This window comes from Talpa occidentalis, unplaced genomic scaffold (genome assembly GCF_014898055.3).
Source record: "Talpa occidentalis isolate TD23 unplaced genomic scaffold, MPIMG_talOcc4v2.1 talOcc4.5, whole genome shotgun sequence".
Taxonomy (NCBI): Eukaryota; Metazoa; Chordata; class Mammalia; order Eulipotyphla; family Talpidae; genus Talpa; species Talpa occidentalis.
The window spans coordinates 83,068,968-83,092,877 of NW_023604861.1; the positions used below are offsets into that span (position 1 = coordinate 83,068,968).

The 23,910-nt window shown below is 54.7% G+C and overlaps 1 protein-coding gene across 9 annotated transcripts in view; it reads left to right on the forward strand.

Moving 5' to 3' along the window:
• DYSF (dysferlin) overlaps positions 1–23,910 on the forward strand; it is a 204,254-nt gene that overhangs the window by 81,680 nt on the left and 98,664 nt on the right. For all 9 annotated transcript variants that reach the window (XM_037527596.2, XM_037527598.2, XM_037527600.2 and 6 more), the window contains 13 exons: positions 863–978; positions 1,491–1,604; positions 2,969–3,146; positions 4,305–4,429; positions 6,277–6,383; positions 11,069–11,261; positions 13,313–13,468; positions 16,342–16,473; positions 16,571–16,737; positions 17,441–17,555; positions 17,832–17,937; positions 18,181–18,323; positions 20,003–20,176. In XM_037527596.2, coding sequence (XP_037383493.1) covers positions 863–978; positions 1,491–1,604; positions 2,969–3,146; positions 4,305–4,429; positions 6,277–6,383; positions 11,069–11,261; positions 13,313–13,468; positions 16,342–16,473; positions 16,571–16,737; positions 17,441–17,555; positions 17,832–17,937; positions 18,181–18,323; positions 20,003–20,176 — 1,826 coding nt within the window. The remainder of the gene's footprint in view (positions 1–862; positions 979–1,490; positions 1,605–2,968; positions 3,147–4,304; positions 4,430–6,276; positions 6,384–11,068; positions 11,262–13,312; positions 13,469–16,341; positions 16,474–16,570; positions 16,738–17,440; positions 17,556–17,831; positions 17,938–18,180; positions 18,324–20,002; positions 20,177–23,910) is intronic.

The window sequence follows — 23,910 nt, forward strand, 5'->3', positions numbered from 1 at the left end:
TCCCTTACCTCTAAAAGGGACATCCTGGCTTTTCAGGCTCTCAGAGTATAGCCAGTGAAGTCCCATCCTGGGGGACTTGGCTGTCAGCTGGAAATCAGAACATTAGCAAAAGAGGGCCTCCGGAAATGAGGGAAATGATGTGGAGAAAAGATTTTCCCTCATCAGGAGTGTAATTCTCACTCTGAGTTGCCTCCAACTTGCTCCCCTAAAAGGTGTCTCTTTGCACAAAGTGGGGAGGAGCGGGGATGCTGGATGAGTCAGGCTATCAGATAGCCTGTCTTGACTTTGTAAGGATATGGAGGTGGGTGGACATGTATCTTGGGGCTGCCCTGTTGAGGGGACATCTAACTGGGCCCCTCCCTGGCCTCCTAGGAGATGGTATCTCTGGTCACCAGGCTTTGGGGCTTCCCCACAAGCAGGGGGTCCTGAAACACCAGTGGAAGTGCAGGATGGAGAGGGGATGCAGGGCGAGGTATGGACCGAGAAAGGCAGGGCTGTGCAGGGCTGGACCCCAGTGCTATGTGCTGGCTGAGTCCATGGACTTTGAGGTTAGACCATTTTGGGTCATATCACATTGTAGTCATGGGTTCCTTTGCATCTTTGAGTCTCAGTTTGCTCATCTGTAAAATGGAACTAATAAAAATAGTAAAATATCCTTGATAGTAAAATATCCATATATCAGCTTAGTAGTAAAACTTGAAGGAGTTGATGGAAGACGATGGGAGCAGTTGTCAGTGTGACTAGTCTATGTACACTTAGGGGCTTCATCCTGTGCACACTGGGGGAACTGAAGCCAGGAATGGGATCAGGCCTGAGGGGGGTGCCCTTGAAAGCCCCTCTGATCCCTGCCTCTTTTTCTTAGTGGATGACCATCTAGGCTTCCTGCCCACCTTCGGGCCCTGCTATGTCAACCTGTATGGCAGCCCCAGGGAGTTCACTGGCTTCCCGGACCCCTACGCAGAACTCAACACAGGCAAGGTGAGCCAGCCAGAGCCCTGGCTAGGGCAGGGTGCCAGCCCTCCGGTGGCCCTTGGTCTGCAGGCCTGTGTGAGGTCTTCCAGTCTGGCCCAGGCAGTGTTTGGGTCTGGCCGGGACTCCAAGAGCCTTGAAGGGGCATGAGCAGGCCCAGGGCCAGCAGCTACCTCTCAGAGAATCCTCCTTCTGCCTGGCCCCTCCTGCTTTCTTCCCTTTTGCTTCTCTTTCATGGTCAGCCTGATTCCCTCCCCTATCCCCCAATTTTCCTGTCCCCTAAGGGCACTAGTCCCATTTACCTCAGATTTCCTTTTCCCTCTGGTCAGACTGGAGTCTGGTACTGGATGTCTGGGTGGCTAGGCTTGTCCCCTGGACTCGGTACCACCATTTCCTCATCTGAAGAGTGATGGGGTGACTCAGGGACCTCCTGGGTGCCTGTGAGATGAGTGACCTCAGTGCCAGATCCTGCCCCTTTCCTTTCCTTCTTTCCCTCCTGGTGATCCAACCACCTCCCTCAGGGGGAAGGTGTAGCCTACAGAGGCCGGGTTCTGCTTTCCTTGGAGACAAAACTGGTGGAGTACAGTGAGCAGAAAGTGGAGGATCTCCCAGCAGATGACATCCTCCGGGTAGAGGTGAGGGCATGGCTCCGGGAGGGGTGAGGGGGGCAGTGGGGCTGGCCTGGGGGGCGTCATGGTGGAGGAGGGCTTAGTTCCAGACACACTCATGCCTTCACCCCTCTGTACCTCGGTGCCTCAGCTGTGAAATGGGAGTAACCCAGCTCCCACCCTGCCTCCCTGAGGAATGCTCAGAGGCTCAAGAAATTTAAATGAAAGTATATATTTTAAAAATCTTTGATGCAAAACGAGATACTATGGTCACGTGTCACCAGGATGTGACCTGAGATGTGTGTTATGTGCCATGTGTGGCTATCTCAGAGCGTCACCGCACAGACCTCGATGGTGCCGCGTCATGCACGCGGTGCTTTCACTGGAATGACATTAAGCGACGCTTGACTGTATTCTAAGCAATGTAAGGGCAGCTGACATTTGGCCATGTGTCAGACTCTGTGCTAGTGACACCTGGGTCGTCAAGTCCTCCTCACACCCCAGGAGTATCTTCATGTTACACATGATGAAACTGAGGCTCACCTGGGTCAGGGCCACAAGTTGGAGAGTGGGTCTTGCATCCAGGAGGCGGTGTGTGAGGCCCAGAAGGCAGCTTGAGCTTTCAGACTCTGTCAGCAGCACCAGCCTGACCACTCACCAGCTGTATCAGCACCCCTATCTATAAAGTGAGGGACATAACCACAGTGACCTCATAAGATTGTTGTGAGATTTAGATTAATTCATACCTGTGTGCAGCAAGCACTCAATCAGTGTTAGTTGTTATTACTATGTATAATACCCCCAAATCCAGTTGGATAATAACCTCTCTCCTCTGTGCCTCCCATGAGGGGATCATAAAGTCACCCTGGTTCAGGCCAGGACGTGTGATGGAGTGCCTGCCATGTCCTCATCGCGGTGCCCGATGCCCAGAGCGGGCAATGGGATTCTTTCATCCCAAGCACGCAGCAGCCTGTGTTCCCGCAGAGCTGGCTGGCGTGTGGACACCCTGAGTAGTGTGGGGAGACCGGGTGGCACTGGGCAGGGGCCTGGAGGTTTAGGCCTTTGACCCTTCTGAAAGGCAAATGCAGGAGACCCGGCTCCCCTGAGGTGGCGGTGCATTGATGCTGGTTTGGATTAAGGAGCAGCATGACCTTGGAGGAGCAGACCTTATTAGGGGAATGTGGCCAAACACACAGGCCTGGAATGAGTTGCTCAGTTAGTAACCAAATCTGGGCGCTGTTGCTTAGCTGGACCACTCACCACCCACCCGTCCAGCCAGGATTTATTGGGCGCCAGTCATGGCTAGGGCCTGCCAGACATGTGACCCCTCCCCACCCCTGTGTCTTCCTTCCTCCTTCCGGTGACCCCCTGGCCACCTTCTCTGCTCCCAGAAGTACCTCCGGAGGCGCAAGTACTCGCTCTTTGCGGCCTTCTACTCGGCCTCCATGCTGCAGGATGTGGACGATGCCATCCAGTTTGAGGTCAGCATCGGGAACTACGGGAACAAGTTCGACACCAGTTGCCTGCCGCTGGCCTCTACCACCCAGTACAGCCGCGCCGTCTTTGATGGTGAGGCCTGGGCGGTGCGCAGGGCTGGGACCCAGACAGCAGAGTAGGGACCGAGCCCTAAATCCCAGCTAGCCTGGAAAGTTGTCAGAGGCCTGTTGGACCTCCCTGGCTTGGGGAAATCTGTTTGAGCAGGTCCCTTGCTCTGAACTCCCTCTATTGCCTCCCCCTCCTCACCTGCAGGTGGGTCCCCATTCAGGCTCCTGACAGCAACCCCCTCAGCACTAATTCTGACCTGACACTGTCATTATTCCATGATGGCTATGGACCTTGGTGAAGAGAATTTGGAGAGTGTGGGCTTGAGTTTTCTAGAGTCCTTCTAACAATCCCTCTATTTTTTTTTTTTTTTTAATAGAGGCATGTTTTATTTATTTATTTGTTTTGTTTGTTTGTTTATACATGCACTGGGTACAGTCAGAAGTGCGGGAGGGCGAGAGAATTCACCAGAGCCAGAGCGGGGAACAGAGTAGGCAGAAGGACCGAAGTTCACTGCTGAGGGGAGCAGCGGGCGGCAGGAGAGGTCTGCGCGCCATGTGGGACCCTCCTCCGGTGGCCGGGGAGCAGCCGGGGATTGAACCGGCGCTGCAGAGGCCGCGGGCAGCTTCGCAACCCAGCGCTCAACCGCTGCGCCACCGGGGAGGCCCCTCTATTTTTTTTTTTTTTTAAGATTGATGTATTTAAGCATACGAGAACTGGGGTACAGGTCAGAGGTGCAGGGGTTGAGAGGATTCACCAGAGATAGAGTGGGGAACAGAACAGGCAGTTTGACTGAAATACACTGCTGAGGGGAGCAGCGGGCGAGACAGGAGAGGTCTGCTGCGCCATGTGGGTAGCTCCCTGGCCAGGGATCGAACTCATGCTTCAGAGGCTGCGGACAGCTTCACAAGTTGCATCTTAACCCCTTGTGCCACGAGGGAGCCCCAATCTCTCTATTCTGATATGCTAAGGAGCCCTAATGAGAGCAGCAGCTATCTGTTCAACACTCAAAGAGAGCTCAGTTTGCCTTGTTGGGACTGGGCAATATTGGTCACACTAGTGTGCCTGAGGGAGGGAGTTCTTGGTGGGAAGGGGGAGTGGGTGCCTGACTCCATCCCACCCACCACTGCCTTCCCACCACCCCTCTGCTCCTGGCTCAGTACCAGGCCCTTTGCCTCCCTCCAGGGTGCCACTACTACTACTTGCCCTGGGGCAACGTGAAGCCTGTGGTGGTGCTGTCATCTTACTGGGAGGACATCAGCCACAGAATTGAGGCTCAGAATCAGCTGCTCAGGATTGCTGACCGGCTGGTGAGTGGAAGCCCCCTGCCCGCCCACCACCCCCCGCCCGCCTTGTGTACACATTGCCCCAACTGTGTCTTCAGACCTCCCAGGGCACACTCACTTACACACAGCTTTGCCTGCACACCTTCATGGCCCCAGGGCCCCAGGTGCCCTGACAGTGGCAGTTTGCAGTCCTGTCCTGCTTACTGGGAAGGGAGGAGGAGGGTGAGAACACACCGGTGGGGGGCTCCCGGTCTGATACAGGAGACAGAGATGAGCTAAGAGAAACCGGGTTAAGAACAGCAAGCTAGAGCCCTCCTTCCCTCCCAAAAATGTCTTCGACTTTCACCACCTGCAAGGGCTTGTGCTGGAAATTTCTAGCTAGAAGGTAGAAGTGAGCAGGGAGCGGCACCTGCCTTTGGACAGTCAGCAGAGGTAAGGTGAACACCGTCTCACCCACACCTCCCATACAGAGGTTTCCAAACTGAAGTGCAGGTGACACTGGGACTTCCGAGGAGCCGTGGGGGACTCCGAGTGACCAAGGGAAGTCATGAGGGCATCACTGGGCAGCAAGGGGGCCATGTCCAGTGAGGGAAGGCAGAAGGCTAGAGTCCAGTTGGGATGCCATTCCAGGGGTCCAGGGAAGACTGAGGAGGCACCGGGAAGGAGATGGCCTGGCAGGAAATGGGCAGACTTGAGCTGAAAGGACCCACTGGTCTATTGCTCTGGGGAGAAGGGAGGCAGTGAGAGTGACAGGAAGTGATTGGGAAGTTGAGAGGTCAGGGGGTGAGCCCTATTTTGGATGTGAACAGGGGGTTGCCTGTGGGTACCCAGACTTCAGGCCTGGTGCTTGGCCAGAGAGGGAGGAGAATCAAAGAGGGCAGAGGGGTAGAGGCCCAGGGTGGGAAGCTGACCCTCTTGGTGGTGCTGCAGGCCGCTTCTGTGGTGTGCAGGGATGGAGGCTCCCCCACGAGGAGTGAGCCTGGAGGCACGTGGAGGGGACAGTGTGGCATCTGTGGGGCAGGTGAGGAGCAGAGGGGTGTGGGCGAGAAATGGAGAGACTTAGACACCAGTGTAAGTGAGGAGGTGAGCACAGCAGCTCCCTGGGACTGATTGCTCTTGGGGAGGAAGGAGAGCAGCCCCCACTGGGATGTGGATGGCCTGGAGTGGAGGCTGTGCCAGTCGAGACTCTGCCTTCCAGATCAGCTGCGCTTACAGAGGATATTCCCTTGGAGGGAGGCTGTCTGTGCTTTCCAGGCCCTGTCCCCAGACTGGGTGTCCCAGGATGAGCACAGAACACTGCTCAGAAAGACTGACTATACTCCTCTGGGAGCTCCCAGATCAGAGCTGGGCCACTGGACGTGGCTGGAGGAGAGTTCTGCAGAGGAGGCTGGTGCAACCCTGGGAGTGACCCCTAGCCACAGGAGGCTGGCACTCCCTCTTGCTGTTGGTTGTCTGAGTCCTCCAGAAAGAAGGAAGATGTGATCCATCCTGCTTGGGCAGTAGGAATTGGAAAGGAGAGCTCATCCCTGGTTGGGAACTGGAGTGGGGCTCCGAAGATCGCTCACCTGGGCGGTGGCAGACCTGGCTGGAAGGTGGCCAGTGAGGAGTAGGATGCAGTCAAGTTCTGCACATGAAGGCTGCAGGCACCTCATGACCAGGCGTGAGATTGGGGTCCCAGGCATGGGAATTTGGATGTGGTTGTGGGGGTGCCTGGAAGGTTCTTGGGCCAGGACAGGCCCTGGTTTGTCAGGTCCAGGCTCACTCATTCTTGCTCTGACCACTCTTGCCTTTTTGGTTGGGGGATTGGGCTGCAGTGACATGGCTTGGGGAATTGGGCCCCTTGGTGACTTCCCTGCCTGCCTTTTCCACAGGAAGCTGGCCTGGAGCAAGTCCACCTGGCCCTGAAGGCACAGCACTCCATGGAGGACGTGGACTCCCTGGTGGCTCAGCTGATGGATGAGCTCATCGCAGACTGCAGGTAGGGGGTTCCTGGCATCCACCAGTCTCCCTTCCTGGCTAGCGAGGCCCTCTCCCTAGCAGAGTTCGTGTGTGGCGGGGAGCGACGGCACGTCTCCCCAGCCACGCTTGGCCAGCGGTCCAGCCCGTGCTGAGTCCAAAGGTGGTGGAGCCAGCGCAGGGAGTTGAAAAGGTGACATTTAGAGCAGGTCATAAATCTCCCTGCAGCAGCGGCAGCTGTGGGCCCGGGGCTGCCCGGCTCACCTGAATAGGGAGCATTGTGTCTGATCCCCGACCTCTTATTTCCCTGATGGAATCTCCAGGAGGAGCTGGCTGGTGGGGGTGATGGCGCCCCTCCTTCCTCCAAGGCTATGTCGGGGACCACGGTTTCTGTTTAGCCTTCTCTTGACACGGCTGATTGTCAACTTCAGAAAAAGTGGGCCCTGAGGGTGATGGAGAACAGGGGACACAGAGGCATAGCAGAAAGAGGAGCTTCTCAGTGTCTTCTCCACTGCTGAGCAATTTCGGCTCACCCCCACCCTGCCAATTCTGAACCATGGTTTCCTCAACTTGAATATTCAACTGATGAGAAGAATAGCTACTTTATAATATCACATAAACAGAGTGTCTGGCCCGTATGACGTATTTAATAAATGGTTGCTATCATTATTACTAAGAAGAAATGTCCGTGACTTAGGTTCTTATCCCTTTAACCAACGACATGGTTTGGGGCAACCTCCCCCAAAGCCTTGACCTTGGTTTTCCCAGCTGTTAAATGGAATTAGAAATGAATAGTTGTCTTTTCTGCCTTGTAAATTTGAATATATGCAAATGTACTGTTTCCCCTAGGTCTTGCCCCACAGCCCTATTGAGTGCATGAGAAATGCCTTCTTGCTGGGAAGTTGGAAACCATAGCCGCAGGCTGCCCTTCCTTGTTCTTTGTGCCCCCTTGGGAAGTGTACCTTCAATCAGACAAAATGTCTACCCAAAGGAATACCCTCTCCCCTGTGGGTCGCTCACTTATTCCTCAGATCTTCCTGAACCCATGTGCCAGGTTCCAGAGCATTCTGACCAGGGTGCAGCTTCAGCCCTCCAGTGGGTGGTAGATGCAAAAGTGAGCCATTGAAGTCGAGTGCTGGGGAGTCAGAGGTGTGAGCCGAAGGAGCTCAGAGCAGGTGCATGAACTCAAGTGTAATTCAGGGACTCTTTCTGGAGAAAGACTGTGAACTTAAAGGAGGAGCAGGAGTCAGCCTTTGGGACTGCCCAGCAAAGGGCCAGAAGATGGAAATGCCTGCTGCCTCAGGGTCATAGGGAAGCTGAGGCAGGATTGAGGGCTCAGGGTTCTACTATGCCTCTTCAGGAGACACGATGACAGTCTCAGAATGAGCACTTTCTGTACCAGGTGCTGTTCCAAGAATTTTACATGAAAATCTTATAAGCCAGGAAGTAGAATGATTTTACAGTTAAGGAAACTAAGGCACAGAGAAGTTCATTAACTTGACCAGGTTAATTTACTTGCCTAGTCAGTGATGGGCCCCCTGGCTGTCCTGCTCTCTTAATTGTGGATTGGATGTGGGGGCCCAAGAAGACCCAGAATGATCCTCTGGCCAGGGCAGCTGAGTGGATGGCAGGGCCGTTCTCTGAGTCAGCTGGGTATGGGTAAAGATAAAGAGTTGAGGCCTGGCCATGTTATGTGGGAGGTATTTGCGGGATGCCTGTGAATTGTTAGAGTACACAGAGGCTCAGTCATCATGGGGTGCACTGTGTGGAGTAACTTGGGTACCCCGCTGGCCAGCCTGATAGCTGGGGTGTGAAAAGCCAACCAGAGCTCTGGGTTCTACCTGCAGCCTTGCTCATGTTTCCAGCATCTTGTAGACCTAGGGAGGTGTGAAGTGCCTGAAACATCTGAGATGAGGATCCAAATCCTGGGGGTCTGTTCTTGGGGATTTGGCTAAAATACCTCTGCCAAAGTTTGACCTCCTTGAGTGATTCTCCTGCTGGTAGAAGATGACTGATCCCAGGGAAGGAGCTTAGGAGGAGGGTGGCATCCAGAGATGTACAGATGTACTTCAGGGAGAAATTCCAGGTCTCAGGCACCGCCTAAGGGCACCAAGCAGCCCTGGGGTTGCAGCAAGAGGACCTCCCTCTCCCCTCTATGCTTAGTTGTGATGACTGCTAATAGGCAGGGCAGCCGGATCTGGGGCTCCAGCTTGTCCATGGGCTGCTCACCCATTTTTCAGCCAGTCCCTGCCCACATCTGCAACATCCGTATCCTTCCTTTCATCAGACCCTTATCTCAGTTCTTCTCCCTGGCAGCATTTCTCTGCACCCCCCTCCCCCTCGCCATCAGTTGCGCCCTCTCTGTTCTTCCAGGGCAACTAACTCCCACCCCCAACTGCCCACCCAGCTCCATGTGTGCCATCCTGACAGCATGTCCAACTCATCCCCCATCATCTCCCCAGAGCTGTGCCATCTTACCTCCGTCCCCTGCAGTGGCTCCCACTGCCTTCAGGAAAAGTCCCAGCTCTCATCTCTGTCCCTCTGCCTTGCCTCTTGGACCCCAGCAGCCCTACCCTGCAGCCAACCTTTTGGGAGCTCTGTGCTGGCTTCTCTGGCTCTCACTGTCCTGCATGCATTCTCTCCTGCCTTGAGCCTTCGTCCTGTGCACATGCTGCTGCTTCGGCCACAAAATGCCCTTCCTGCGCGTCCACCTGGCTAGCTCCTGCAGACTCCCCCAGGAGCACCATGGGGCCTCATCCCCCAGGGGTCCTTCTGCCTGCTCCAGTAGGGATCTAGCCTGTTTGCTTCACTATTGTGGAACTTCCCTGAGGGTAAGGCTGGATCCTGACTCATGACCCTGTCTGCAATCCAGGTCCAGCAGAACTGAGGCTCACAAGGAGTGACATGAATGATCAGTTTATCTTCCATGCTGGCCACTGGCCCCTCCTGGGTGGCCATCTCTGATACATTCTCTTGGGCTGCAGGAGCAGGCAGTGACTCTTGAGCAGCCCTGCCCTGCCCCTCCCACCGTCTCCAAGTCAGTCACTGCTTGCAGAGCATCTGCCCCTGCTTAGTTTGGGATTTCAGTGTCATCCAGCTTCCTTTCTGGGTCTGTCTTTCTTTGTGTACCCCCTACCTTAGGCTTTTCTGGGATGGGAAAGGGCTGAGACCTCTTGTCAGAGGCAGTCTGCGTTCTGGTTGTTTCTTGGGGAGTTTTGGCTGGACTGGTGGCCTCCACAGAAATCTCTCTTTGGTGGTCTGCATGGCAGTCCCTTCCAGCTCCCGACCTAGGCTGGGAGCATAAATCACCCGGTTGGCTCGGTTCTCTATACCCCACTCTAGACCTGCCGGCTCCCACCCTCAGGCCCACTCAGGCCTCCTTCCCAGGCAGGCCCCAGCTCAGGACTTGGGCCCAGGCCCCCCCATCCAGTGAGCATACCCCTCCACCTCGCTCAGTGGCTGGGGATGAAGGCTGCCCCTCTCCCCTGGCCTGGGGCAGCCCCATCCGCGGCACCCTCGGGGCAGTAAATATTATATTACTACAGGGTGTGCAGTACGTGACCTGAGACAGGCCCCGGGGCTTAAGTTTCCCTGAGATGGAGTTTGCGTACTGCTCCCCCCCACCCTAAAAATTCAATTAAAAAAAATAACAGGAAAAATGTAGTGCACCGAGGGCCTGCCAGAGTGGTGTATCTGGCGGCGGTGCCGCTGCGCTCCGGCGGTAATTGGTTCTGCATAGCTCGGGGAAATTGGCAGAAAAATAAATCAGCCGGGAGCCGGAGTCGAGACGCTGCTGGGAGGGGAGTATGGGGTAGGGTGGGGGGGGGGGCTGCAAGTGGTGGGAGCAGAACTGGCGGAGCGGGTTTGACTGATGTCCTGTTTGGGAGTCAAGGGCTCAGCTGGGGGGGGTGTTATGTGGGGGGGGTTTGGGGGAACCTCCTCTTACCCTCCGTCAGGGATGATCTAGAGGGATCCTGCTTGGTGACAGGGAGCACAGACTCCCTACCCCATCCCATTCTGCATGACCCTTGTTGCTTGTTCTGGTGAGGAGGAGCCATAGGAAAGACTTTTAGGGAGCCCAGTGGGAAGAGGGGGGGGCTAGAGTTCTTTGCTTTCAAGTAGAATTGACTTTATACCCTACCCTCCACTTGGGGCCTAGGGATGTGTTTCTGGGACTGCATGTACCCCAACCTCCTCTCCAAAGGCTTCCCAAAGCAGAGGGTTCTGGGAGGGGTGTTGTGGGGCCGCCCCGGGTCGACACATCTGTATTGCTGGCTGCCGGCCTCCCCACAGCGTCTGCAGTGGCTTGTCAGGGGTCCATAAATTTCCTTCTTGAAGAAAGTGTGCACACAACAGAATGGATTCGTTTCAGCCAAGGGCGACTTAGCACTTGGGCCTCTGTTCTATGAGAAAGCAGAGGCAGGGGAGCCCCGCTGGGTTCACTGAGGGCTTGCAGTCAACTGGGGAGAGGGGGCACATGTAAAAGAACTCATACCACTGGTAGTCAAGGGTAAATTCCAAATAGGGAGCCCGGGAATAAAGGGCTGGATGCTGCAGGCCAGTGTGGTTGGGAAGACTTCCTGGAGGAGGGGAGGATGGAGTAGGATGCATGGAGATGACTGTGCATGTGGGTCAGCCTGGAGAAGGCAACCAGGGCCTGGAATTGAGCAAGTTCTGGGCTCTTTCTCATTGGTCTGTCCCTCACAGCCAGCCCCTGGGAAATGTCCACGAGATGCCCTCCGCCACGCACCTGGACCAGTACCTGTACCGGCTGCGAACCCGTCATCTGAGCCAGATCACTCAGGCAGCCCTAGCCCTGAAATTGGGCCACAGCGAGCTCTCCATCTTTCTAGAGCAGGTTGAAGATTGGCTTCAGCGACTCCGTGCCCTGGCAGATGAGGTAGCTAACCCCATGAGCTGCCTTCCTTCCTGCCTGGAACATCAAAGCTAGGAGGGACTTGGGAACTGTGTGGACCATGCACTAACCTTCACTCCATTGCTGGGTGATATGGGGCAGTGACTTACCCTCTCTGGCCCTCAGTGTCCCCATTTGCAGAGGAGGAGGGTGCAACTTGATACGGGGTATTGTGGGGACCAGCACAGATCCTGGTGTGTAGTAGGAGCTCAGTAAATGTCCCCAAATATGCTCAGTGAATATGCTTCATGAATTCTGCCAAAGTACATCAGAGACTGAGCTGGCATCAGACCTGGGCATTCCTGCTCCCTGCCAACTGATGCCTGTCTGTACCTGGTCTTGAACTGTCTCTCATGGGACCCTGTGTTACTTGCCCTCCTGAATGCCCCTGAGCTTGAGGTCTGTGGCAGTTACATTTGCAGTAATTCTGAACTTTGTTGTACCTGGTTAGAGAGAAATGACTCCAGTTTGTCTTCAGGAGCACTCTTTCCTTAGTTGCATCCCTCTGCCCCACCTACGTCAGATGCCCCCCACCCAGTTCCCCAGGCAAGCAGGTTTGTCTAGAATGAAGAGAATGTTCTGCTCATGTTTCACAAGCAGACTTGCTGCTGCCACTCTGACCAAGCTGTGGGAACCCAGGAAGGGGGTGAGGGATGGTGAGGAAGGAGCTCCCCAGCATGAGTGTGCAGACGGGACAGAGCTTGAAAGAGATTTCTAGAGGATCGAGTTATTGAAGGGGAGAAGGAGGAGGTCCATGATGTGGAAGGAATATTCAGAAAGGGAAAGTAGCCCTACATGTGGTGACTTTGGACTTGTCTCCGAGGGCCTCATGTGGCCAGCTACCTGGGGAGTTCCATGTTGCTCATCTACAAGTTGACCCCTCACAGTGGCCATGGACCATCCCCTCAGGCTGGCCATGCACTGCTCTCCAAATTTATGGTCCGGGCTGACTCCTAAACTCTCAGCACATTGTGATAGGGCTGGGAGAGGCTAAGGTCAAACGGGTGCTACTGACATTAAGGGACACTGGAGAGTCTCTTGAATTTGAGTATGCGGCAGTGGCCCCTGAGGGGCTTGTTGAAACAGGCTATGGGCCCTCCTGATACCGAGTGTCGGGTAGAGCCTGAGAATTGGCATTTCTAGCTAGTCCCCAGGCGGTACTGCTGCTTTGGGGCCGCAGTTTGAGAACCCCAGGTGTCGGGGTTAGGAACACATATTTGGAGTCATAAAAACCCAGTGGCACCTTTGAGGCTCTTTCCCACCAGTCAGGTGGGACTGCCTGTTCCTGCGTCCTGGGCTGTCCCAGGGATGAAGGGGGATGATACAGCATTCAGGAGGTGCCCAGTGAAGGTCCTGGAGCACCAGCCCCAGCTGAGGTCCTGACTAGAGACACCGTTCCACACCCACGGGCATGCTTTGCTCAGCAGCCTTGGAAGCAGATGGGCCACACCCACCCAGCCCTCCTGAACAGCTGAGGCTGTGAGGGGCACAGGGTCCTTAGTGTTCTTGTCCTGTCAAGTGACCACTTTCAGAGCTCTGCTCACTGAGCCCAGAAAAGTGTCACATTCAAGGTCACATCCCCATTATTATAGGGAAGTGAGAAGAATGTCCCTGAAGAGGGCTGGGGGCAGGGGGGGCGGTTCTTAAGTATTATCTCCAGGGTGAAATCAGTTTTTTTGAAGTCAACACTGTTGCCCATCACCCCACCCCTGCAGAGGGAATATCAGTGTGCTTGGGAGAGGGGTTTAAGAACTTGAGCCCTGAGCTCCAGGGATGAGTGTCTCCTTCCAGAAAACATGAAATAGGTTCAGTGAACTTTGGGGGGACTCTTTGTGTGTGCTAGGGATGGCTTCATGCCCTGGACTCAAGGGCATGAAGGTGTGCCACTGGTGCTGGGCAGTCAAGCAGGTGGCCTGGAATGGCCGCATGAGGGGTGGAAGCTGAGGAAAAGGGCTTTGCACCCCCTGAGCCAGGGGGCTCTTGGTGGACTGTGGGGCATGTCTCCATCCACACCCTGACTGCTGCCTTCTCTGCAGCCCCAGAACAGCGTGCCCGACATCATCATCTGGATGCTGCAGGGGAACAAGCGCGTCGCATACCAGAGGGTGCCCGCCCATGAGGTCCTCTTCTCCCGGCGGGGCGTCAACTTCTGTGGCAAGAATTGTGGGATGCTGCAGACGATATTCCTCAAAGTGGGTTCTTTTCCCTCAAGTCACGATGGCCTTTTCTCATCCCCACCCCTGCCTCTCTCCCCGACATTTCCCCTCCCGCTCTCTGTCTCAGAGGCCTTGGGCTCCTCTGGGAAGGGGAGAAGAACTTTGGATAAAACCATTTCCAGCCCCTCTCTCCCCCACAAAGTCCCTAGACCCCAGGCACTGAGTCTAGAAGGTGAGCAGGTGAAAGCTGGAGTCACAGCCCCAGGTGCCAGAGAGGGGCTGTGCTTGCCCTCCCAGAGAGGCCCCTGTTAGGGGGGGCCTCCACCCTCAGCACCCATTCCCAGGGCTAAGAACCTGGCCTGACTGCCTTTTCCTCGAGCTGTAGCCATGTTCAAGTTCGTGTTCCTCCCTGTAGGAAGGCTGGCATCTGGGTGGGTACTGGGTATGGCATCTGGGTATGCCCATCAGAGAGTGGGGAGAAAATAATCCTGTTCCCCAGTCTCACTTAATAATACCAAACTCTCCTCTCCTTTCTCCTCCATACCCATCCTTGGTCCTTATTCATCTTATTTCCGGGGACTGTCTAGCATTGGGGTGGAGTATCAGGGAAGTAAGCAGGTGCCAGAAGACCCCCTGCCCTTCTCTCTGGGTTAATGTGGGGACATGGAGCTGAGGCTGCTTTGTCCAGGGTACTGTGGCCTGGTGGTAAGGACAAATGTGGGGAAATCCCTCCCCGGCCCGAGGGGAGGGTCCCTGTTTGCAGGGCTGTCATTGAGGCTGGCTGGATTGAGGAGCGGCCCTGGGAAACAGCCTTCCCCTGACCACTGATTGCTCACTCCAAATGGTTCTGTTGGCATTATATACTGCCTGTCTCCTTCCTTCTACACCAGGACCAATGCCTACCTCACCTCATTTTGGGGAGTTCCCTTGCTGTCTGGGGAGAGGAGGCTCCACCAGCACCATGATTAAGGCCAAGCTAGGGTTAGGGTTGAGCAGATGTATGCACTGGGGTTATTAATGTCAGAGTAGAGGCCAGCTCTGCCCAGAAAAAGGATGGAGGTGTGAGGTATTGGGATCCCCGCCCCCACCTGCTCATGCCACCTGGGGCACATTCCCCATCCCATCCTAATGTCCTAGCACCTGCTTTTCTCCCTTCTAACCCAGCTCCTCATCTAGAAGGGCAGAAACGAAAGGAAGCCAGGGAGCTGCCCCTCTGAGTGGGTGGAGGTGGGGTGGCAGCCGTGCTCCTGGTGGGCGTGTGGGTGGGGAGGAGATCCAGGCTCTGACCTCCTGGCCCTGCATCTTGGGGAAAGGCAAACTGAAAAATTTCTCTCTTCCAAGCAGGGGAAAAAAAAAAAGATATAGAATTGTTTCTCGAAGTCTTCCCCACTGAGTTTATGAGCCCCGCCAGTAGCTCCTGAGCAAGCTCTACAAAAATGTTGGCAGCAAGCAGAGACCAAGAAAACATTGGTGTTTCTTAACTTAAACCAAAGTTGGAAAAAATGAGCACCAGCAGAGAGGGAGAGGAGCCCCAAACTAGACATTTCTTTATTTGCTGTTGCTATTTTGGGTCCAGTAGGCTGGTCCCGTCTGGGGGAGGGCAGGAGAGAGACTGGGGGTTGGGGGGGAGAAGGGGGTCAGGCATTCCTGCCCTCTCCCTGGGGCTGGTGGTTTGGAGGGGAAAAGGCCACTAACCTCCCTGGGGGAGAGGACAGCTGAAGTGAATAGTCATGGGGAGGTTTCCAGAGGGGTGACGTGTGGGGTCAGGGGCTCCTCCAGGCTTCACCGAGCATGAACCAGAAGCAGAGAGGCTGGGTGAAGGGTGAGACGTCACTGCCTTGGCATGTCCTGCACCCCTTCCTGTCCTCTCACGCTCTCCCTCCAGGAATTCTGGCCTCCTTTACTGGTTGGAGACCCCTCCCCTCAGCCTCCCTTTCCTCATCGGACCCCATCGAAGCTCCTTTGCCTCTCATTCGATCCCCTGTATCTCCCAGAGGAGATGCTCCTCTAAGTTCATGCCCATGAAGCCAAGGTACTTAATGTGTTACTTCCTCTAGAGGACAATGTGTTAATCTGCTGCTCCTCAGGGCACATCTGACCCTTGACTTCCAGCAAATGGTGAAGTAGCTAAGCAGAATAAATTTTTTTATGTTAGGTTGTTGTGGTTATTCCATTTTGGCAGAGCTTCTGAAATGTTCAGGATTAAAAGCACTTGAAGACCAGCAAATAGTGGTTAGCCTGCTGATAAGCACTTGAAAGGGAAGGGATAGCTGATGACACACGAACATCCAACCAACGGGGACAACAACATACACAACAAACCCCAGCAACTGAAAGTGATGGGGGAAGCTTGACCCTCTTCCTCTCCTAGACCCGAAGCATTTGATTTCCTTTAGAGACAAACTCTAAAGCTGTCCAATGTGGTTATCACATGTGGCCCTTTAAAATGATATCGATCAAACTTCAATACAGCTAAATTTAATTCCTGAGCCCATTGGCCACAGGGAGATGATGGCTACCACGCTGGACCGTGCAGGTACAAGCCACTGTGCGGTGTCTTATGAAGTTCCACGGGTCAGTGCCATTTTAGGAGAGAGCAGAAATGGGGTTGTGGTGGGAGAGGGGGGCATAGGGAGTCCTGGTCTAGACATGGTCTGTCTCTGTAGAGAGCACCTAAGTGGGAATGAGGCCATCTCCTTCTTTGCTGGGAAGGAATTGTGGAAGGTGGAGAAAAGATGTCATAATTACAAACTTCCCTCCCATGAAATTCTGCTAAGTCTTCCACCAGGGGACACGCCTAATGGGTTTCAGGAGGATATGCCGAGACCTGGAGGACCTCTACCCCCTGCCCCCCATTGCAACATCCAGACCCTGAAGGGGACTGTGGGTTTCTGTCCTCTGGTTCCCAGTATCCCATGGAAGAGGTGGCCAGATCCCGGATGCCAGTGCAGATTCGGGTGAAGCTCTGGTTCGGACTCTCTGTGGATGAGAAGGAGTTCAACCAGTTTGCCGAGGGCAAGCTCTCTGTCTTCGCTGAAACTGTGAGTGAGCCCACTGCCTACTGCCCTCTGCCCCCATCCCCACGTCCGCCCACCCCCCGCACGTCCCCCACTCACTTCTCTGTTCCTCACTTTCCAGTATGAGAACCAGACGAAGCTGGCCCTGGTCGGAAACTGGGGCACAACGGGCCTCACCTACCCCAAGTTTTCTGACATCACGGGCAAGATCAAGCTACCCAAGGAGAGCTTCCGCCCCTCGACTGGATGGGCCTGGGCTGGAGACTGGTTCGTGTGTCCAGAGAAGACGTGAGTCATGGACAGGGATGACTTGGGGACCCTGTGCTCGGCCCTTTCTCTGAGAAGCCCTGGCCCTTTGGGTCCCTGTGCCTGCTCTTCCCCATGCTTGCAGGGATGGCCTCTTGACCTCTGCTAAGACAGGGCGCGAGCACAGCATTCCTTACTGGAAAGGCTCCGCAATCAGAAAGTCCTTTACTATTAACCATCATTGGTTTCCACTCAAGTGTGCATCGTTGGTTGTGGCCTCTCTCCCGGGACACCTCAGTGTTTCCTCCACATGCTCCCCCTTCTCTGTCTGAGGTTACCTCAGTGCCTCTCAGGGTATGGGCCTCCATCTGTGTGGTTGGCTCTATACCTCCTTCTCCATTTCCACTTTGGTTGACATTTAACAATTGGGTTTATTTTTTAAAAGTGGGCATATAACATATTATTACGAAGTACTCAAATCTTGAAACTACAGCTTGACAACATTTTATGTTTCTACAACTCTCCATGGAGCTTCAGCTATCCGCTGGGCTTTTCGTGTCTTCAGCTCTCTTTCTCTTCTTTTTACCTTTGGTGGAGACTTCTGCTTGTGGGTCTCTAGGCCTCTCTGACTTGCTGCCCCTCCTCTTGTTGGTTGGTGAGGTTGACTGAGGTCCCAGGTGCTCTGCTGGAGGCAGTGGGTGGGTGGGGACCTGCTCAGCAGAGGCTCTGACCCCTACCCACACAGCCTGCTTCACGACACTGATGCGGGCCACCTGAGCTTCGTGGAGGAGGTGTTTGAGAACCAGACCCGGCTCCCCGGAGGCCAGTGGATCTACATGAGTGACAATTACACGGATGTGGTAAGGGCGGGGGGAGTCCTTCATGGGTCCTTGGGCTCTGCTTTCCTGGAGCCCTGGACATTGGGACCCAGGAGGGGTCTGGGATTCAGAGAAGGTGGGACATTTTCTCCCTTGGTTCCACCTCCCAAGACTCTATGCCCTGCTTTCCAGAAGGACAGTGTGCTGACTGGCATGGTAGGACATTGACCCTGAGTCAAACTTGGGGTGTCGAGTTGCATCTTTTCAGCCTTCCTGGGAATGCCTATCTCTTCTCATGCCTGTCCTCTGCTGTCCTAGAATGGGGAAAAGTTGCTTCCCAAGGATGACATTGAGTGCCCGCTGGGCTGGAAGTGGGAAGATGAAGAATGGTCCACGGACCTCAATCGGGCTGTCGATGAGCAAGGTGAGCAGTGCACAGAGCTCAGTGAGTCCCAATGCAGTGAGCTCATGAGGTCTGCTGAGGGGAGCAGCTGAGTGCAGGGCCCGGGGCTCTGGCCTGCTTCATATAGAGGACTTCTGGGTTAGACTTCACTTTATAAATTAGGAATGAGTGAGTGTTCAGTTTGTGAGTGTGTGCCAGACGGAGAGATGACCTCTGGAGAGAGGGAAAATTGCCTGGCAGTGAGTGATGGGTGCCTCTCTGCAGGCTGGGAGTACAGCATCACCATCCCCCCGGACCGGAAGCCGAGGCACTGGGTCCCTGTTGAGAAGATGTACTACACACACCGTCGGCGGCGCTGGGTTCGCCTGCGGCGGAGGGATCTCAGCCAGATGGAGGCACTGAAAAGGGTGAGCCCAGAGGGCTATGGGTAGTTGTGAGACCCAGGTAGGGTGAGGCTAGCTGGGCATAGATACACACCTGTTTGCATAGGTGCACACAGGAGGACAAGGGACCTGTACAGAGCGAAGATGCTTACAGATCACTCGGCACATACACAGGTCACATCCGGCACAAGGACAGATCATACCTAGCACACACACAGATGCCAACTATGAAGGGCGTGCATGTAGAGTTCACACCCAGACTGGAAAATGTGTACACATACCTAGAACATATATATAACTGAGTGTCCTAGAGGCAGAGGAGACCAAGAATATAGCTTATGGGACAGTGCTTTCAGGAATGCCAGGAGCAAGGATGTGGTCTCTGGTAAAGTCTGCTTTGGCCTGAACCATGGCTTGGGGAGGGACTCACTCTAAAATGCCACAGAATCATGCTCACCTGGAGGCAAAGGGGCTGGAGTTTGTGCCATCTTGGTCATCAGTCATTGACTGAGGGTAGATTGGGGTATGTGTCCTACCCAGGGGACCTACTCCCGTCAGCACTGGCAGTGCCCTGGAGAAAGGCCCTGAGAAAGGCTCTGGACTCTTCTGGCAGCTGGTGGGTGCAGCATCTGGGCAGATGTGTAGGTGCACTGGCTGGTGGGCTCTGTTGGCATTTACCAGAGGGGGTATATACAGCAGTAGCACGTGCCCGCACAATGAGCAGATACCCATGGGCACAGACAGGTGCAGAGTGAGGATAGGTGAGCACACGCAGTGCACAGAGCTGCACAGATGCCCACGTCCTGCACAACCTCCTCTGGACCTCTTGGTCTGTCCTGCACATTTGAATTCCCTGGACTAGGCCTCCCTAGTACAGGAGTAGCCTATGGCATGAGCCAAGTCCCTTCTTCTCTCTTTGGTCACAGAGAATCCTAACAGGCAATAAATTGCCTTTAGGGAGAGGAAGTTTATTTGGGGTACTGGTTATCCCTGGTGCTTTGACCCTGAAGGGACACCCAGGGGACAGAGGTGAAGCCTTGCCAGGCAGGTGTGCCTCGCTCCATCACCAGCATTCCTCCTGGAGAGGGATGCAGCTGGCTTCTGTGGCTGAACACATGGTCCAGGTCTAAGATGGTCCTGAAGACAGTCCCACATCATGAACTGGATAGTAAGGGGCTTCCAGGACTCCTTACTGGCTCAAGGGAAGAGCAGGTGTCTGACCTAGGCCTAGACTCGAGGACGAAGAGCCTGGGGCTAGGAAAACTCGCTTTAGAATCTTCATTTTGCCTCTAAATTGCAGACCCACTTACGATTTTACGAGCCAGGATGTGGAGAGGAAAAAGGAAATGACAAGAAAACTTTGGATTCATCAAATCCACTCGTAATCCAAATAAACAAACAAACCCAAAGCCCAGTATTTTTATCACTGCTCAGTCAACCTTCCCTTTCTGGCTCCTTGGTTCTCCTCACAGCCCAGGGAGCCGCTTCCCCTCCTGATTTTCTGACCTGGGGCTCTTATCACTATGGAACCTGCTCAGAGTCCCTCTCCTCCAGGTGGCCCTCCTGGGTTTTTCCACCTGGAGGGTGCTGGTGTGGGTGAGTGGGTAGAGAGAGGCAGGAAGCACACAGGTGGAGCAGAACCCAGGACTCCCTGAGAACCTGCCATCCAGCAGCCTCTGATCTGCCCTGCTCTCCTTTTGCAGCACAGGCAGGCAGAGGCAGAAGGTGAGGGCTGGGAGTATGCCTCACTCTTTGGCTGGAAGTTCCACCTGGAGTACCGCAAGACAGACGCCTTCCGCCGCCGCCGCTGGCGTCGCCGCATGGAGCCGCTGGAGAAGACAGGGGCTGCAGCTGTGTTTGCCCTTGAGGGGGCCCTGGTATGTCATTGTGCCTGTCTTGGGTTGGTGGGTGCAGCTTGGATTCCAGGGCTGTTTGGGACTGATGCAGTGGGAGGTGTGGGGATGCCCAGGATTGGACTTGGATGGAACATTGGCTTCAGTTACTGTTTTTCATGTGGGGAAAGTGGGCACCAGCCTGGGTGTCCTGAATGAAACCCCTCCTCTTTTGGTGCTGCTACTTCTTTGCATGGTGAAAATGATGTGTGGTCTGACCTGTGCCTGGAGCCAAGGGACCTGGCTATTTGCTACTCTTGAGGAGCCTGCTGGGGGGCGTTGGTCTAGTCCTCGGTAGACCAGAGAGGCTTAGGGACCTCTGAATGGTTGCATGTGGGTCCTCCTGGGGTAGAGGCCATAACATGGGCACCCCCAAGTAGCTTTGAGGGTAAGATGTGACTCGACTTGAGCCCTAGGCTGTATCCCACTAGTGTGTATATACTTTTTGGAGCCTGTGAGATTGTGATCAGCTCAAGGTTAATGGGTCAGGATGATATGTTGCCCCAAAGAGATGAGATGCCCTTCCTGGACAGTTTGAGTAGGGCCATTCAGGGCCAGGAAGTAGCTGGTCCCCTATGCTGTCAATCTGGGGATTCCTGCAGGTAGGAATGAGATGCCTAGGAGGAGACACCACTTCTGAAATCCAACCAGGACTGCCTGCCCCCTAGGGGTCTCTGGGTTGTGACCCTGGGGAGCTGGTCTGCCAGCTATGCTGGCTGATGGAATCTGAGTATGAGCAGATGGTGTGTAGTGTGAGTGTTTGGTGCGTGAGGAACAATGGGACTAAGCCCTGGGCCAGGACTGGGCACATATCTGGGGGTGGGGGGCAGGCCTAGGATGTGATGGGGTAGGAACAGAAAAGGGAGTTGAGGTAGCAGTGGGAGTTGAGGGGGAGTGGGCTCCTTCACTGGAGGCTCCTTCACTCTCAGGTCTTGATGGTGGGCCAGCAGTGGCAATATGGGAGAGGAAACCCTTTGGGGCCAGTTTTGTGGGTCAAGTCATGGGGTGCTTGTGGAGCTGGCTGGGCTCTGGGCTACTTGGCTGTTGAGCTGTTGCTCAGACTGGGGCAAGAGAAGAGCAGGATGGAACTGCCAGCAGGCCAGATGGACTGACTCACGAGGGCAGTGCTCCTTTTGTCAGAAAGGGCCTAGGGGCAGGGCAGGGACACGGGCAGAGGAGGTGTTATTGGCTCTACAAGGCTAGGGAGATAAGAATCTTGGCAGTCTCAGTCATGGCCAGCTCTGAGAAGGTGGACAAGCATTCTTAAGAACCAAGACTTATTTTCATGAGACCAAAATTCACCTCAAATGGGCTAATGAGAGAAAAGGGACTTAAGGGCTCAGATAGGTAGGAAGAGCCCAAGAGGTGAATCAGGGAGTTGGCCTCGCAGAAATAGGGGCTCACACAGTGTCCTGGAGTTTGACTCTGTCCTCTGTCTTGGCCTTGTTTTCACATTGTCTCGTTCTGTGGTGGGAAAGATGGTGTCCCCGACAGAAGGCTCTACAGCCGGCAGAGTGCTGCTAGATAAAATAGCACAGCCCACTGCATCCTGTTTTCCTCACAGCAGGAGACACCAGAGAGTGCCTCTTTCTCCATGAGCCGGTAGCAGTCTTTCGTGAGACTGACTGGGCTATACCGGCATCAGTCTCTAGGCCTGGGTGAGGAAACAAGCGCTGTGATTGGCTTTCCTGGGTCAGGCCTCTTATCTGTGGTTGATGCCATCACCAGGTTGAGAAGAGGAGCAACTGATAATGACCAAAAAAACCTCACAAACAAACAAACAAACAAACAAACAAAAACCCTCTCCCTGCCAAACCCCAAAAGAGTGTTGGGCAAAGAGCTATAGATAGGACCACAAGACTATACTGCAGTAGGGAGCCATTGTGGGTTATTTAGCTGAGGAATGCCCTGGTTAGATCTGGGCTTTAGGGCCATTAATTAAGTAGCTATGGAGAGTGCTTGGGAAGGGAGAGCCTTCCATCAGGAGGCCATTAGGAGCTTTGGTGAGAATTCAGGGATGAGGTGACCTTTTGGGGCAGGAGCTGTGAGCCAAAGTGGAGGGTAGGTGGGGTGGCAGGGCTTGGTGAGGGAAGGCTTAGAACAGCCTCAGACCAAAATTGGGAGGACAGTAGGGCCGCTCCCATGGTCAGCCACGGGTGGAGTGGGCCTGGGGCTGCGATGAGTTCACGGTTGGCCCTGGCAAGTCTGACACACACGGTGAAGTGCTGTGTGAGGAAGACGGATCCTGAGGCTGCCTGCCAGGCGGCCCAGGGCAGGGAGGCTGGGAGACTCAGGGCGTCAGCTGTGAGGTGAGGGGCTGGGAGGAGAGAGGGCACGAGGCCAGATGTGCCCGAGACACGTGGATGGAAGCGTGGACAGGCTCTAGGACTGGCCAGGATCTGGGGGGAGAAGACCAGCAAAGCTGAGGACCCACTGCCAAGCTTTCATGGCTTGGTGACTGGGAGAATGAAGGGGGGCATTTCCCAGAAACAGGGAAACCAATCCGTTTATTCGTTTTGTGGGAGAAAACTTTGAGAGAGCCCTGAAACCAAATGTTAAGCCAACAGACCTGGGAAGGTGATTGATTGTGATGCGAATGCAACTCGTTTGTGAGCTTCCAAAGAAACCAACACAGCAGAGCCCACAGTGAGCCTGGGGGAACTTGCTGACAGAGAACCAGAGGCAGACGGTGGTTGGAGAGGCTGGATCCCACAAACGTGGAGTTGGAGGACACAAAGTTTTGGAAAGTCTTTAGGTGTGGCCTGTGTTTGGACAGGGCCACGGGAACTGTTTGGACCAGTCTGTACTGGAGTGAATGGACCCCCCCATCAGCTCCCCCACTCTTCTTCTATGGTCACTCTGTGTGCTTCGTTCCAAGACCATTGACAGCCTAGGCTCCCTGTTCCTGAGCCCCCTGTTTTTCATCTTGGGGTATAGTGATGCCTCAGCAGAGCAATGGGGCTAAAGTCTGCCCAGCATGATCGGACGGATGGCTGAGTTTTCTGGGTGCCAGCACTGAGCTACTGTCCTGGGCACTGGTCTCTGCCCGCTGGTCATTGCTGCTGGGTCCCTTGGCAGGAGCATGGCCACACAAGCCAGGCTTCTGAGTGGTGTGGGTTTGGTTTAAATTCTGCCTTCTCTGCTTCCTAGCTGTAGACAGGCCACTAACCCCTTCCGAGCTTGTTACTCATGAGATAATCGAATCCTTGGGTTGATACAAGGCTCGAGGACATGCCACACAGAAAGAAGTGCTTCTTAGCCTCAATGAACATAGGGGTCATCCGGGATCTTGTTAAAATGCACACACTGGAGTTGGTGTCTTAGCGGGAGATGGAGGGGAGACGAGATGCCCGAGCTCTGGTCCAAGAACTTTACTCAGGTGGTGAGATGTACAGTGCGTAGTGTGTCCTAGGGCTCAAATTGGCCTTTCACTTGGATGCCACTCTGAGGAGGTCCTTCCTGGCTAAAGGTGTGTGGCCAGGGTCCTGGGGAGGGAGGCAGAGAAGAATAACATGTTCTTCTTGCTCCTGGGTGGGAGAAGCGGTCTTTACTCCTATGACCCCTGGTCTGATGGTAGAGGCCAGGCCCATAGGGAACTCCTGCCTAGGAAGAGACGTTCACCCATGGTGTGAATAAAACCAACAGAATCTGCGTCTTTGCAGGGCCTGAGGGCAGAGTGAGAGTGGTTCCAGAGCGATGGAACCACTGGTTCCAGGTTT